The sequence below is a fragment of the Chiloscyllium plagiosum genome, unplaced genomic scaffold (assembly GCF_037043375.1).
Source record: "Chiloscyllium plagiosum isolate Xiang-an unplaced genomic scaffold, Cpla_swu_hap1 HiC_scaffold_7, whole genome shotgun sequence".
In the NCBI taxonomy this organism is placed as follows: domain Eukaryota; kingdom Metazoa; phylum Chordata; class Chondrichthyes; order Orectolobiformes; family Hemiscylliidae; genus Chiloscyllium; species Chiloscyllium plagiosum.
Genome location: NW_028270145.1, coordinates 79050580 through 79066920, shown reverse-complemented (window position 1 = coordinate 79066920; position 16341 = coordinate 79050580). Strand labels below are relative to the sequence as shown.

Here is a 16341-nt window from a genome sequence, read left to right as displayed (position 1 = left end):
AAACTAGTCCCACCTGCCTCCTCCTGGCCCATATTCCACACCACTCCCCCCCTCCCCCCCCACAAACATTTCCTATTCATGTATCCATCCAAATGTCTTTTAAATGTTGTAATTGTATCCGCATCCACCACTTCTTCAGGAAGTTAATTCCACAAACAAAATCACCCTGTATAAAAACTTTACCTAATCTCTTCTTTAAATCTCTCTCCTATCACCTTAAAAACGGCTCCCTCGTCTTGAAATTCCCCATATTAGGGAACAGACAACTATAATCAACTCTATCTGTACCTCTCATTATTTTATGAACTTCTATCAGGTCATCTGTCAACCTCATGTTCTCGTGAAAGAAGTCCCAGCCTTTCTTTCTAAATCAAATCTTCCATTTCCAGCAAAATCTCTTCTGAACCCTCTCCAGCTTGATAATATCCTTCCTATAACTGGGTGACCAGACTGGACACTGTATTCCAGAAGAGGTCTTACCAATGTCCCAAGTCAATACTCAAAAATATTGTTGATTAACTTAGAAAACCATACATAAGCTGTAATGAGTTTTACTCTATTATTCATCATATATAACTGCTTAAATATACTTACTTCTGCAAATCACTGTCTTTATTCAGATGTTGAAAGAAGGAAGGTTCACATATGAGTTTATTTTCTTGACAGATCTGCTTACAAGATTGCCTGGGAGCTGCAACTTTAACTTGGAGCACACTCAGTGGAGGCCACATCACCTGACCATGGCAGAAATCCTATAATATTCAGTTGACTATTGTGATTATAAAGTAAATTCATTATGTAGATAGCAAAATAATATTTCTCCCATAGGTAAACAAAGTTAATTAGAACAAAGACATTTATTACTGCAAATAATGGCACCAAATATTATCAGCTTTAAATTGGTACATTTGAAAAAAAAAGGTGCTAGCTCTATTTTCCTTTAACATAGAATTAGATTACACTTGTACATTTGTAAATTTTCTTTTAATAAGCAAGTCCAAATGACCATAAGAAATAGGAACAGGAGGCGGCTGTTTGGCTCTGGGGGCCTGCTCCGTCATTCAAATGGATCATGAATGGTCAGACATGCTTAATGTCACTTTCCCACGCTTTCCCCATAACTCTTGATTCCGCTACTGATCTAAAATTTCTGTCTCAGCTTTAAATGAATACAAGGACTCTTGCTCCATAGTTCTCTGTGGCAAGGAGTTCCAACGTCTCTCAACTCTTTGAAAAGAAATTCCTCCTCTTCTCAATCTTAAATTGGCACTCCTTTATTCTGTGACTATGCTTTCTGGTCCTAGATTCTCCCATGAGCAGAAACATTCTCAGCATTTACTTTGTCAAACCCTTTAAAAATCCTTAAGGATGTGTCTTAATGGAATCACCTCTCATTAAATCCAATCAGTAGAGTCCCAAGTTGTTTAGCCTTTGCTCCATACCAGAGATAATTAAAATGAACCTTCTCTTAATTGCCTCCATGAAAAGGTTTAATATTTCCTTAAATACGGGGACCAAAACTACTTAGAGTACTCCAGATGTGGTCTAATCAGCACCTTGTATAGTTGCAGTATGACTTTCCTACTCTTACTCCAACCTCCTTGAAATAAGTGCTAATATTTCATTAGCTTTCCTAATTACCTGCTGAACCTGTACACTAGCTTTGGATGTTACGTACGGAATTACCTACAAGTTCCTTCATGTTGCAGCTTTTAGTAGATTTTCTCCATTTAAATAATATTGGTTCTTCCTTCCAATTGAATATCAGATTTTCCAACATTATATTCCGTTTGACACCTTTTTGCCCACTTAACCTATCAATCTCTTTCTGTAAATAGCCCTTTTCCCCTTATAACCTGCCTTTCCACTAATTTGTTTCCACATTTGACTGTAGTGCATTCATTTCCTTCTTCAAAGTTATTAATACATCTTGTAAACATTCACTGTCTCAGCACTAATGCGTATGGAACCCCACTGGTTACAGGTTGCCAACCTGAAAAAAACTTGCTGTTTCCTGCTCATTAGCCAATTCTCTATCCAGGCCAATATATTACGTCCAGCACCATGGACTCTTATATCATGGCTTAACCTTTTGTTGGATATCTCATCGTCAAATGCCTCCTGGAACTCCAAATACAGATTCCCTTCTATCCAGTCTGGTTGAGACTTCCTTGAAAAACTCTAATAATTTAGTCACACCCATGACATGAAGCCATACAGGCTCTTCTTGATAATAATTTTCCAAATGTGCTATTCTTAATTTTCCAATACTTGTCCAACAAAAGATATTAGGCTAAACAGACTATAGTTACCTGCTTTTTGCTTCCCTTCAATTTTGAATAGGTATGTCACATTGGCGGTTTTTCAGTGCAGTGGTACCTCTCCAGATTCCAATAATTTTTGGAAAATTACAATCAATGTATCCACCATCTCTTTGAGGATCCTAGGATGCAAGCCATCAGGATTGGGCACTTATCTGCTTTTAGCCCCATTAGTTTGTCTGTCTAAGACCACTTCTTTAATGATGGTGATGATGCCTAGTTTTTCCCCGTATTCTTTAGTATTAATGGAATGTTCAAAGTATATCCCACCACAAAGTGTGATGCAATGTATCTGTTCAACTCCTTGCTCCCCAAAACCATTTCTCAGTTTTATTTTCTAAGGGGCTCATGTTTACTTGGACCTCTCTTGCTTTTCATATATTATAAATCAGCTTGTCAGTCTTTTTTTTTTTAAATTTCCTTGCCAATTTGCCCTCAGTTTATTTTCACTGTCTTTACTATCTTTTTAATTTTCCTTTGCTGGATTCTGGACTTATCCTAGTCTTTGGGTGGATGACTGACATTGACTTCTTTGTATGCTTCTTTCAATTTAGTATCCTGCCTAACTTCGTGGCTTAACCATGGTTGGTTTATCAGTCTCTTAGAATCTTTCCTCCTTGCTGGAATATATTTTTGTTGAAAGACTGAATTACTTCCTGAAATGTCTGCCACTGCTTGCTTACTGTTATTCCTCCGAATCTATCAACCCAGTTCACTTTAGACAACTCTATGCTCATATCACTGAAATTCAGTTTATTTAAGTTAAACACAGTTGTTTCTGATCCATGTTTCTCACTCTCAAATGGAATATTAAATTCTATTAAAATATGATCCATACATTACTCAGGTTATTCATTAAACCTGTCTCATTACAAAATGCCAGATTCAAGATAGTCTGCATCCTGGTTAGCTCCAGATATATTGGTCCAGGAAATTGCTAAATTGTCTGTAGTGGTCAGGGATGTGCAAGCTTAGTACCCTAGCCCATAGTAAATGCAGGTTTACAGGGATAGAGTAGGGGCATGGGTTTGTGTGGGATGCTCTTTGAGGGCCAATGAAGACTTGATGGGCCGAATGGCCTCTTTCCACAATATGGGGATTCTATGAAACTATCTCTGCACTCCATGAATTTGTTGCGGCTATCCTTTCCAATTTGATTAATCCAACTCATGACAATTAGAGTTACCCATAATTCTTGCTCTATTCTTTATACATGCTCCTAATATTTGTTGATTTTTAATCTTTCACACTGAGGGACTACTGCTTGGGAGTTTGCACAGTACTCTCACTGATGTCCCTTTGTTTCTCCCCCTGTTCTTTTTAAAACCTCCAAACGGACTCTACATCATCGGAGCTGAAAATGTGTTGCTGGAAAAGCGCAGGTCAGGCAGCATCCAAGGAGCAGGAGAATCGACGTTTCGGGCATGAGCCGTTTAAACGGGGTTTAAACTAACTCTGCAGGGGCATGGGAACCCAGACTGTAGCTTTAGGGTGCAGGACCTGGAGTGTAGGGAGGTTAGGAACATGGCATCAATTTCAAAGGAGGGTGCCTGTAAACAGGAAAATGGTTTGAAGTGTGTATACTTCAATGCAAGAAGTATACGAAATAAGGTAGGTGAACTTGCAGCGTGGGTTGGTACCTGGGACTTCGATGTTGTGGCTATTACGGAGACATGGGTAGAACAGGGACAGGATTGGCTGTTGCAGGTTCCAGGGTTTAAATGTCTTAGTAGGGTCAGAGGTGGGGGTAAAAGAGGGGGAGGTGTGGCATTGCTTGTCAAAGATAGTATTACAGCTGTGGAAAGGACGATGGATGAAGACTCGCCATCTGAGGTAGTTTGGGCTGAGGTTAGGAATAGGAAAGGTGAGCTCACCCTGTTAGGAGTTTTTTACAGGCCTCCTAATAGTCCTAGAAACGTAGAAGAAAGGATTGCGAGGATGATTCAAGAGAAGAGTGAAAGTAATAGGGTGGTTGTTATGGGGGACTTTAACTTTCCTGATATTAATTGGGAAAGCTATAGCTCAAGTTCGTTAGATGGGTCAGTGTTTGTCCAATGTGTGCAGGAGGGTTTCCTGACACAATATGTAGATAGGAGAAAGTGAGGTCTGCAGATGCTGGAGATCAGAGCTGGAAATGTGTTGCTGGAAAAGCGCAGCAGGTCAGGCAGCATCCAGGAAACAGGAGAATCGACGTTTCGGGCATAAGCCCTTCTTCAGGAATGGGGAAAGTTTGTCCAGCAGACTAAGATAAAAGGTAGGGAGGAGGGACTTGGGGGAGGGGTGTCAGAAATGTGATAGGTGGAAAGAGGTCAAGGTGAGGGCGATAGGTCAGACTGGGGTGGGGGCGGAGAGGTCGGGAAGAAGATCTCAGGTTAGGAAGGTGGTGCTGAATTTGATGGATTTGACTGAGACAGGGTGGGGGGAGGGGAAATGAGGAAACTGGTGAAATCAGAGTTCATCCCTAGTGGTTGGAGGGTTCCTAGCCGGAAGATGAGGCGTTCTTCCTCCAACCGTCGTTTTGTTGTGGTCTGACGATGGAGGAGTCCAAAGACCTGCATATCCTTGGTGGAGTGGGAGGGAGAATTGAAATGTTGAGCTACAGGGTGGTTGGGTTGGTTGGTCCGGGTGTCCCAGAGGTGTTCTCTGAAACGCTCCGCAAGTAGCCGGCCTGTCTCCCCAATATAGAGGAGGCCACATCGGGTGCAGAGGATGCAATAGATGATATGTGTGGAGGTGCAGGTGAATCTGTGGCGGATATGGAAGTTTCCTTTGGGGCCTTGGAGGGAGGTGAGGGGGGAGGTGTGGGCGCAAGTCTTGCACCTTCTGCGGTTGCAGGGGAAGGTGCTGGGAGTAGAGGTTGGGTTGGTGGGGGGTGTGGATCTGACGAGGGAGTCACGGAGGGAGTGGTCTTTACGGAATGCTGATAGGGGAGGGGAGGGAAATATATCCTTGGTGGTGGGGTCCGTTTGGAGGTGGCGGAAATGACGGCGGATGATGCGCTGTACGTGGAGATTTGTGGGGTGGTAGGTGAGGACCAGTGGGGTTCTGTCCTGGTGGCGGTTGGAGGGGCGGGTTTCAAGGGCATAGGAGCGGGAAGTGGAAGAGATGCGGTGGAGGGCATCGTCGACCACATCGGGGGGGAAATTGCGGTCCTTGAAGAAGGAGGCCATCTGGGTTGTGCGTTTTTGGAACTGGTCCTCCTGGGAGCAGATGCGGCGGAGTCGAAGGAATTGGGAGAATGGGATGGCGTTTTTACAGGGGGCAGGATGGGAGGAGGTGTAGTCCAGGTAGCTGTGGGAGTCGGTCGGTTTGTAGTAGATGTCCGTGTTGATTCGGTCGCCTGAGATGGAAATAGAAAGGTCGAGGAAGGGTAGGGAGGAATCTGAGACTGTCCAGGTGAATTTGAGGTCAGGGTGGAAGGTGTTGGTGAAGTGGATGAACTGTTCAACTTCCTCGTGGGAGCACGAGGCGGCGCCGATACAGTCATCGATGTAGCGGAGGAAAAGGTGGGGGGTGGGGCCAGTGTAGTTGTGGAAGATGGATTGTTCCACATATCCTACGAAGAGGCAGGCATAGCTGGGGCCCATGCGGGTGCCCATGGCTACTCCTTTCGTTTGGAGGAAGTGGGAGGATTGGAAGGAGAAGTTGTTCAGGGTGAGGACCAGTTCAGTCAGTCGAAGGAGGGTGTCAGTGGAACGGTACTGGTCGGTACGGCGGGAAAGAAAGAAGCGGAGGGCTTTGAGTCCTTCGTGATGGGGGATGGAGGTGTACAGGGACTGGATGTCCATGGTGAAAATAAGGCGTTGGGGACCGGGGAAGCGAAAATCATGGAGCAGGTGGAGGGCATGGGTGGTGTCCCGAACGTAGGTGGGGAGTTCTTGGACTAAGGGGGACAGGACGGTGTCAAGGTACGCAGAGATGAGTTCGGTGGGGCAGGAGCAGGCGGAGACAATGGGTCGGCCGGGGCAGTCAGGTTTGTGGATTTTGGGCAGGAGGTAGAAGCGGGATGTGCGGGGTTGTGGGACTATGAGGTTGGAGGCGGTGGATGGGAGATCACCCGAGGTGATGAGGTTATGGACGGTCTGGGAGATGATGGTTTGGTGGTGGGGGGTGGGGTCCTGGTCAAGGGGGCAGTAGGAGGAGGTATCTGCGAGCTGGCGTTTGGCCTCAGCGGTGTAGAGGTCGGTGCGCCAAACTACTACCGCGCCTCCCTTGTCTGCTGGTTTGATAGTGAGGTTGCGGTTGCAACGGAGTGAGTGGAGGGCTGCGCGTTCCGAGGGTGAGGTTGGAGTGGGTGAGTGGGGTGGGGGAGTTCAGGTGGCGGTTAATATCGCGGCGGCAGTTGGCTATGAAGAGGTCGAGGGCAGGTAGGAGGGCACGGGGTGGATCTACAATATGTAGACAGGCCAACAAGAGGTGAGGCCATACTGGATTTGGTTCTGGGTAATGAACCAGGCCAGGTGTTAGAATTAGAGGTAGGTGAGCACTTTGGGGACAGTGACCACAATTCGGTGACCTTTACTCTAGCGATGGAGAGGGATAAGTGTGCACTACAGGGCAAGAGTTATAGATGGGGGCAGGGAAATTATGATGCTGTGAGGCATGACTTAGGATGTGTGGCCTGGAAAAGTAAGCTTCAAGGCAAGGGTGTAATTGATATGTGGAGCTTGTTCAAGGAGCAACTATTGAGTGTCCTTGATAAGTATGTGCCCGTCAGGCAGGGAGGAAAGGGTCGTGTGAAGGAGCCGTGGTTTAATAAGGAATTGGAATCCCTTGTTAAATGGAAGAGGGCGGCCTATGTAAAGATGAGGCGTGAAGGTTCAATTGGGGCGATTGAGAGTTATAGGGTAGCCAGGAAGGACCTGAAGAGAGAGCTAAGAGCAGCAAGGAGGGGACATGAAAGGTCCTTAGTTGGTAGGATTAGGGAAAACCCTAAGGCTTTCTATAGGTATGTCAGGAATAAAAGAATGACTAGGGTAGGAATAGGTTCAGTCAAGGATAGTAGTGGGAAGTTGCGTGTGGAGGCTGAAGAGATTGGGGAGACACTGAATGAATACTTTTCGTCAGTATTCAATCAGGAACAGGACGTTGTTGTCAATGTGAGTACTGAGTCACAATTCAGTAGAATGGATGGCTTTGAGGTATGTAGAGAAGAGGTGTTGGAAATTCTGGAAAGGGTGAAAATAGATAAGTCCCTTGGGCCTGATGGCATTTATCCTAGGATTCTCTGGGAAGCAAGGGAGGAGATTGCAGAGCCATTGGCCTTGATTTTTATGTCCTCGTTGTCTACAGGAGTAGTGCCAGAAGATTGGAGGCTAGCAAATGTGGTTCCCTTGTTCAAGAAGGGGAGTAGGGATAACCCTAGTAACTATAGGCCGGTGAGTCTCACTTCTGTTGTGGGCAAAATCTTAGAGAGAATTGTAAGGGATAGGATTTATGAACATCTGGATAGGAATAATGTGATCAAGGATAGTCAGCATGGTTTTGTGAAGGGCAGGTCGTGCCTCACAAACCTTATTGAATTCTTTGAGAAGGTGACTAAGGAGGTGGACGAGGGGAAAGCAGTAGATGTGGTGTATATGGATTTTAGTAAGGCGTTTGATAAGGTTCCCCATGGTAGACTACTGCAAAAAATACAGAGGTATGGCATTGAGGGTGAGTTGGAGGTTTGGATTAGGAGTTGGCTGGCTGGAAGAAGACAGAGGGTAGTAGTTGATGGCAAAGGTTCATCTTGGAGTGCCGTCACTAGCGGTGTTCCGCAAGGATCTGTTTTGGGACCATTGCTGTTTGTCATTTTTATAAATGACCTGGAGGAGGGGTTAGAAGGTTGGGTGAGCAAGTTTGCGGATGATACGAAAGTCGGAGGAGTTGTAGACAGTGAGGAAGGATGTGGCAGGTTACAGCGGGATATAGATAAGCTGCAGAACTGGGCAGAAAGGTGGCAAATGGAGTTCAATGTAGCTAAGTGTGAGGTGATTCACTTTGGTAAGAGTAATAAAAAGATGGGGTACTGGGCTAACGGTCGGATACTTGGTAGTGTGGATGAGCAGAGGGATCTTGGTGTCCATGTACACAAATCTTTGAAAGTTGCCACCCAGGTAAATAGTGCAGTGAAGAAGGCATATGGCGTACTGGCTTTTATTGGTAGAGGAATTGAGTTCCGGAGTACTGAGGTCATGTTGCAGTTGTATAAGACTCTGGTGCGGCCATATCTGGAGTACTGTGTGCAGTTTTGGTCGCCATACTATAGGAAGGATGTGGAGGCACTGGAACGGGTGCAGAGGAGGTTTACCAGGATGTTGCCTGGTATGGTAGAAAGATCGTATGAGGAAAGGCTGAGGCACTTGGGGTTATTTTCATTGGAGAAAAGAAGGTTTAGGGGTGACTTGATAGAGGTGTATAAGATGATTAGGGGTTTAGATAGGGTCGACAGTGAGAATCTTTTTCCTCGTATGGAGTCAGCTATTACAAGGGGGCATAGCTTTAAATTAAGGGGAGGTAGGTATAGGACAGATGTTAGGGGTAGGTTCTTTACTCAGCGAGTCGTGAGTTCATGGAATGCCCTGCCAGTAGCAGTGGTGAATTCTCCCTCATTATGGGCATTTAAGCGGGCATTGGATAGGCATATGGAGGATAGTGGGCTAGTGTAGGTTAGGTGGGCTTGGATCGGCGCAACATCGAGGGCCGTAGGGCCTGTACTGCGCTGTATTCTTCTATGTTCTATGTTCATGCCCGAAACGTCGATTCTCCTACTCCTTGGATGCTGCCTGACCTGCTGCGCTTTTCCAGCAACACATTTTCAGCTCTGATCTCCAGCATCTGCAGTCCTCACTTTTTCCTCTACATCATCGGAGCCAAGATTATTCTCTCAACTGTCCTCATTTCATTTCTTATTAACAATGCTTCTCCCCCCTCAACCTCCCCCATCCCTCCTGTCCCTCCAAAAAGGTCTGAATACCAAGTTCCCAGTTTTGATCCCTTTGCAACTATGTTTCTCTGATGGCTATGAGATCATATTCAGTTACCCTGATTTGCACCTTACATGTCTCTACCTTATTCCAAATGCTTCATGCATTAAGCATGTTCGGTTATCAAATTTCCTTATATTTTTAATATTCCTTGGTGCAAAGGCATTGACACAGTTTCTCCCTTCCTTTTATTTTCTGGTAATAATCAACTCCAACATTAACCTGCAATGTTACCTTGGACTGTATAATTTTCTAAACAATCCAACCCTTCTCCCCACACTATTTAGCTTAAAGCCCTTTTTAATGAAAATTCAACAGGATTGTAGTACCAGCATGATCCAGGTAGAGCCCGTCCCACCAGAACAGTTTTCGTCTTTCCCCGTGCTGGTGCCAATGTCCTATGAATTCAGACCAGTTTCTCCAACACTGATCTTTCAGTCACATGTTTTTCTTTAATCTTTTTGATCCTATGCCAATTAGTTTAAGGCTAAGGTAATAACCTGGATATTATTACCTCTTCAGACTCAAAATATAGCTATCCTATCTAATCAACCAAAAACAAATTGGAAAAACCCAGCACGCTTGCAGCATCTGTGGAGACAAAACAAGAATAATGTTTTGAGTTCAGTGACCTTTCTTCAGAACTAGCAGCAGCTAGAAAATGATTGACAGGCATAGGAGTGTAGGAGAGAAAAGAAGAGTGAACGGATTGGTGGAGATGGGGGTGAGGGGGATTAGGAAGGGTAAGGAAATGGAGGAGGGCAAAAAGGATTGTTCATAGTATGCCAGGGAAGAACAGAAGCTAGTTAAGTGATAATGGGATCTATCAGTAGTTGACAATTGGTTGGCTGTGCTGAATGCAACCCATTTCTTGACAGGACTTAGGGTTGTGGGGGTAGATACTTCTCAGTTGACAACGGATCTCACACCCCATCCACTCAATCTAACTTGATTATAGGATTACATTTTACAATGTTTTTGCACAATGCAGTGCCATTACCAAAAAAGTGGAGATGATTTATAGCAAGGAATTCAAATGTGACCAGTAATTTGAGGAGACCAGTAGATAACACACAGGAAATTGAAACAGGTTAAAGTTACTCCACAAAGTGCTGAGATGAGCCTGATTTGACATTCCATTACAGATTTTAAAAAAAAAAATGCACGAATACTGCAATAGCAAAAAAGAAAGAAAAGTGGAGGATGGGTAGAACTCATGCTTCCCAATCTACTGATGACATCCATTCACTAAATCTAATTTAAAGAAAAAATTGGGTCTAAAACTGCTGAGTTAAAATGAGCATAAATTAACTGATCTTGAGAGTAGTTGCGCTGAATGTTTTCTAAACATTTAAAATAAATAGCTGCAGTGGAAGAAAAGGGAAATACTACAGGCATCTGGAGTTGTGAATAAAACTTGTGATAGGGTTTTGTTCAGAAATATTTGAAAAGTAAATAGTTTAGAAGCATGGTGAACAAGTAATAAGTCAAAAGGTGACAAGAATCTAACCAAGGGAGCAAGCTGTGTGCGAAAGGTTGTTGAATGAACACTCCGCTTTGGTCTTCACTTTGGAAAGGAGAACATAGGTATGGAATTCAGGTAAAGTGACTGTGAGGAACATGCACGGTTTGACATGGGAAATGGGGACATATTGGAGGCTCTGTCACACTTGAAAATGGACAAATCTACTGCCCTTGATGAACTGCATCCAAACCTACTGTGGGAGGTGAGGCAGGAAATTGCAGGGACTCTGACAAATTTAGAATTCCTCCCTGGTCAAGGGCATGGGATGGGAAGCAAAAAAAAGAGTGCCAGAGGACTGCGGGACAGCTAATGTGGCTTCATCTTTTAAAGAGGGAAGGTAGAGATGAAGCAGGAAACTACAGACTGCGAGTCTCACATCAGTAGTAGGGAAACTACTGGAGAAAATTCCAAAGGAGCAAATTAATATCCACTTGGAAAGTCATTGGTTAATTAGGGGTAGTCAGCATAGCTTTGTCTAACAAATATAGACTTTCGAAAATGTGATCAAGTGTGTGGATGAGGGAAGTTAAGTTGAAGCTTGACAGCATCCAGGACAAAGCAGCCCACTTGATTGGCACTTCATCCACAAGCATCCACCTGCTCCACCACCAATGCTCAGTAACAGTGGGTATCATCTACAAGATGCACTGCAGTAATTCACCAAAGATCCTCAGACAGTATCTTCCAAACCCATGACCACTTCCATCTAGAAGGATGAGGGAAGCTGATATATGGGAACATTACCACCTTCAAGATCCCCTCCAAGTCACTCACCATCCTGACTTGGAAATATATTGCCGTTCCTTCATTGTTGTTGGGGGAGAATCCTGGAATTCCCTCCCTAATGACATTGTGGATCAAATGACAGCAGGTGGAATGCAGCGGTTCAAGGTGGTAGCTCACCATCTTCTCAAGGGCAACCAGGGACAGGCAATAAATGTTGACCAGCCAGCGATGTCCACATCCCACAAAAATAAACAAATATGTTTAAAAAAATCAATTTTATATGGATCTGAGCATAGCTTTTTAAAAGGTCCCACGTGGGAGACTGCTTGAGAAAGTTAAATCACATGGAATTGAGGGAAACTTGGCAAAATGGATCAGAAACTGGCTTTGTAATAGGACACAAAGGATAGTGGTAGAAGGCTGTTTAAGTGTCAGGAGGCCAGTGTCCAGCAGTGTACCCCAAGGATCAGTACTGGGACCCTTATTGTTTGTTATGTATATAAGTGATATAAATGAAAATGTGGGGGAAAATGTTAAGCAAATCTGCAGATGACACAGAGATTGGTAGAGCAGTTAATAGCAAAGCTGATGGTTGCAGGTTACAGGAAGACATATATTGATTGATCAGATGGGCAGAGCAGTGGCATATGGTATTTAACCCTGATATACAATTTGGAAGTTGTAACAAGATGAGGGCCTATGGCTGCTTGCCTTCATTAGTCAGGAAATTGAGTACAAGAGTCAGGATATCATGTTGCAGCTTTAGAAGACTTTGGCTAGGCCACACTTAGAATAGTGCATTCAATTCCGATTGCCACATTACAGGAAGGATAGGGAAGTTTTGGAGAGGGCGCAGAAGAGGATGCTGCATGGATTACAGGATATGAGTGATAAGGAATGGCTAGAGCTGTGGAGGCTAAGGGGAGACTTAATAGAAGTCGATAAAATCGAGAGATGCATAAATAGGGCTGACAGTCAGAATCTTACAACTCTCCCCTCCCCTTCCACACCAGAGATGGGACTTTTACTTGGACTTCCACACATGTCATTTACTGTATCTGTTGCTCCCAATGCGGTCTACTCTACATTGGGGATACAAGACGGCTACATGCAGACCGCTTCAGAGAACATCTCTAGGAAACCCACATCAACCAATCCCATTGCCCCGTGGTGAACACTTCAACTCCCCCTCCAACTCCACCATGGACATGCAGGTCCTGGGCCTCCTTCATTGCCACTTCCTAACCACCCGATGCCTGGAGGAAGAACATCTCATCTTCCGCCTCGGGATCCTCCAACCCCACAGCATCAATGTGGATTTCACCAGTTTCCTCATTTCCCCTCCCCCCACTAATCCCTGACCCAACTCGACATTACCCTCATGACCTGTCCATCTTCCTTCCTACCTATCTACTCGAGCCTCCTCTTCGAACTATCACTATTACCCCCAACTCCATCCATCTATTGCACTCACAGCTACTTTACCCACCAGCTCACAGCCTCATTCCTGATGAAGGGCTTTTGCCCGAAATATTGATTCATCTCCTCCTCGGATGCTGCCTGACCTGCTATGCTTTTCCAGCACCACATTCTCAACTGCCAAAGAGGTTTACCAGGGTGTTTATCAGCAGTGTATTAATTATGAGGAGAGGTTGGACATACTAGGACCTTTTTTGCAAAAATGTCAGATGCTGAGGGACGAGTTGTTACAAGTACACAGAATTACGAGAGCTTGGATAAGACGGAGAGTCTATGCACTGCCAGGGAGGTGGTAGAAGCAGATATGATGGCAACATTTGAGGATTTCGACAGGCACATGAACAGGCAGGGAATAGAGAGATGTAGAACATATCTAGGATTAGTTTAGAATGGCATTGTGGTTGGTGCAGACATGGTGGCCTCAAGGGCCTGTTCCTGTACTGTTCTACGTACTCTCAACTCTTGTAATGTGCAGGTTGTTTAGTTGCACTAGCTTCGAGATTAGAGTGGTGCTGGAAAAGCACAGCAGTTCAGGCAGCATCCGAGGAGCAGGAAAATTGATGTTTAGGGCAAACGCCCTTCATCAGGAATAGAGGCAGAGTGCCTGCAGGGTGGAGAGATAAATGAGAGGAGGATGGGGGTCGGGAGAAAGTAGCATAGAGTACAATAGGTGAATGGGGGTGGGGATGAAGGTGATAGGTCAGAGAGGATGGTGGAGGGGATAGTTGGAAAGGAAGATAGGCAGGTAGGACAAGTCATGGGGACAGTGCTGAGCTGGAAGTTTGGAACTGGGGTGAGGTGGGGGAAGTGGAAATGAAGAAACTGGTGAAGCCCACATTGATGCCCTGGGGTTGAAGTGTTCCGAGGCAGAAGATGAGGCGTTCTTCCTCCAGGCATCGGGTGGTGAGGGAGTGGCGGTGGAGGTGGCCCAGGGCCTCCATGTCCTCTGCTGAGTGGGAGGGGGAGTTGAAATGTTGGGCCACAGGGCGGTGTGGTTGATTGGTGCGGGTGTCCCAGAGATGTTCCCTAAAGCACCCTGCGAGGAGGCGTCCAGTCTCCCCAATGTAGAGGAGACCGGATTGGAGCAACGGATACAATAAATGATATTGGTGGTTGTGCAGAAAAAACTTTGATGGATGTGGAAGGCTCCTTTGGGGCCTTGGATGGAGGTGAGAGAGGAGGTGTGGGCACAGGTTTTGCGATTCCTGTAGTGGCAGGGGAAGGTGCCAGGACAGGAGAGTGGGTTGTTGGGGGGCATGGACCTGACCAGGTATTCACAGATGGAATGGTCTTTGCGGAAGGCGGAAAGGGGTGGCGAGGGAAATATATCCCTGGTCGTGGGATCCATTTGAAGGTGGCGGAAATGTCGTCGGATGATTTGGTTTATGCGAAGGTTGGTAGGATGGAAGGTGAGCACCGTGGGGGTTTTGTCCTTGTTACGGTTGGAGGAGTGGTGTCTGAGGGCGGAGGTGCAGAATGTGGACGAGATGTGTTGGAGGGCATCTTTAACCACGTGGGAAGGGAAATTGCGGTCTCTAAAGGAGGAGGCCATCTGGTGTGTTCTGTGGTGGAACTGGTCCTCCTGGGAGCAGATTCAGCAGAGGCAGAGGAATTGGAAATACGGGATGGTACTTTTGTAGGAGGTAGGGTGGGAAGAGGTGTAATCCAGGTAGCTGTGGGAGTGGGTGGGTTTGTAAAAAAATGTCGGTGTCAAGTCGATCGTCACTAATGGAGATGGAGAGGTCCAGGAAGGGAAGGGAGGTGTCAGAGATGGTCCAGGTAAATTTAAGGTCGGGTGGAATGTGTTGGTGAAGTTGATGAATTGCTCAACCTCCTTATGGGAGCACGAGGTGGCGCCAATGCAGTCATCAATGTAGCGGAAGAGGTGGTGGGGAGTGGTGCTGGTGTAACTACGGAAGATGGACTGTTATATGTAGCCAACAAAGAGACAGGCATAGCTGGGGCCCATCTGGATGCCTCTGGCTACCCCTTTGGTAGGAAGTGGGAGGATTCGAAGGAGAAATTGTTGAGGGTAAGGACCAGTTCAGCCAAACGAATGAGTGTGTCGGTGGAAGGGTACTGTTGGGGACATCAGGAGAGGAAGAAACGGAAGGCTTGGAGGCCTGGGTCATAGCGGAGGGAGGTGTAGAGGACTGGATATCCATGGTGAAGATGAGACGTTGGGGACCGGGGAAACTGAAGTCTTGGAGGAGGTGGAGGGTGTGGGTGGTGTCTCTAGGTCTTAACTGACCTAATTAACAGTGATTAAAGAGGCTGCTACAGATCAAAATGCAGGTTCTAGAAAATTTTATATGGTTAAGTACAAATACCCGTGAGACCACAAAGATTTTGAGCGCTCTGCCAAAACATTTGTGGCATCCCTATACATCACCTCTAACTACTGGCCAGCTTCACATAAAGGCCTGAAAATGCTTTACCACACTAACCGGTGAATTGTAGCAGAACATCCATTCAAACTCCATAACTGGCTAGAGGCATTTAAATGGGACCTGATGATAATGTAGCTATGATGTGACAATTTTTGCTTGCCACACCATAAGGACGCCTTCCATCTTAAACAGTGACTGACCATGGCTGTTCATCTCCTTTCTTCTTCCCCAAAATGGTGAAAGGAAGACCAGAAGTGAAAAATTCTGTTAATAGGTATTACAATGATGAAATGTTTTAAAAGCCATCAAATCCTTAATTTCTTCCAAAGACCACATGTAAACTGCTTTACCAAAAATCCTATCCAAGGCTAAATATCTGCAAACCTTTCTCCCTGCTTGCACAAGTAAATTAACCCAAACACTTGAACATGTCACCTAAATATCATATAATTAACTGTTTTTTGACATGACATTCCCAAGGCTCTTGAAGCTCTTTTCAAATAGAGCTAGATTGATATTATTGCATTTTGCAATTATGCATTTTAACAACTAGTGCATAATTTTACCTACAACAGGATTGTACTTTGGCAACCCAAATTGTTACCAAGATAGTTTTCTAATCTTGAGGGTCACATAACTTGAGGGGCCACTTGAGGTGCCCTACCACACTACTTCCTTTAGCTAGTGACCAAATGCCTCCATCAGGTCAAGTCATGGAGATTGCTCTGCAGCTGTGGAAGATGCCCAAAACAGACAAGAGCCATCTTGTCCCCAGACTATCACAGTATGCCCAAAGTCATTGGTGGCAATCTTACAAATCAGTCAGCACACTTCCTCAAGCTCAACTGCTGATGTGGCACAATGACGTAGCAGCATGAAAAGATAGACTCAACAACAATGATGTCACAGTGGATGCACAGTGGAAACCTTTT

General features: G+C 45.3%; 1 protein-coding gene across 8 annotated transcripts in view; it reads right to left on the bottom strand.

The window, feature by feature from the left end:
* The window catches only part of mgat5 (alpha-1,6-mannosylglycoprotein 6-beta-N-acetylglucosaminyltransferase), a 160072-nt gene that overhangs the window by 2365 nt on the left and 141366 nt on the right, over positions 1–16341 (bottom strand). For 7 of the 8 annotated variants that reach the window (XM_043694045.2, XM_043694044.2, XM_043694047.2 and 4 more), the window contains exon 16: positions 595–752. In XM_043694045.2, the coding sequence (XP_043549980.1) occupies positions 595–752 (158 nt within the window). Of the gene's footprint in view, positions 1–594; positions 770–16341 lie in introns of those variants that run through there. The other variant, XM_043694048.2, reaches the window with a different exon arrangement.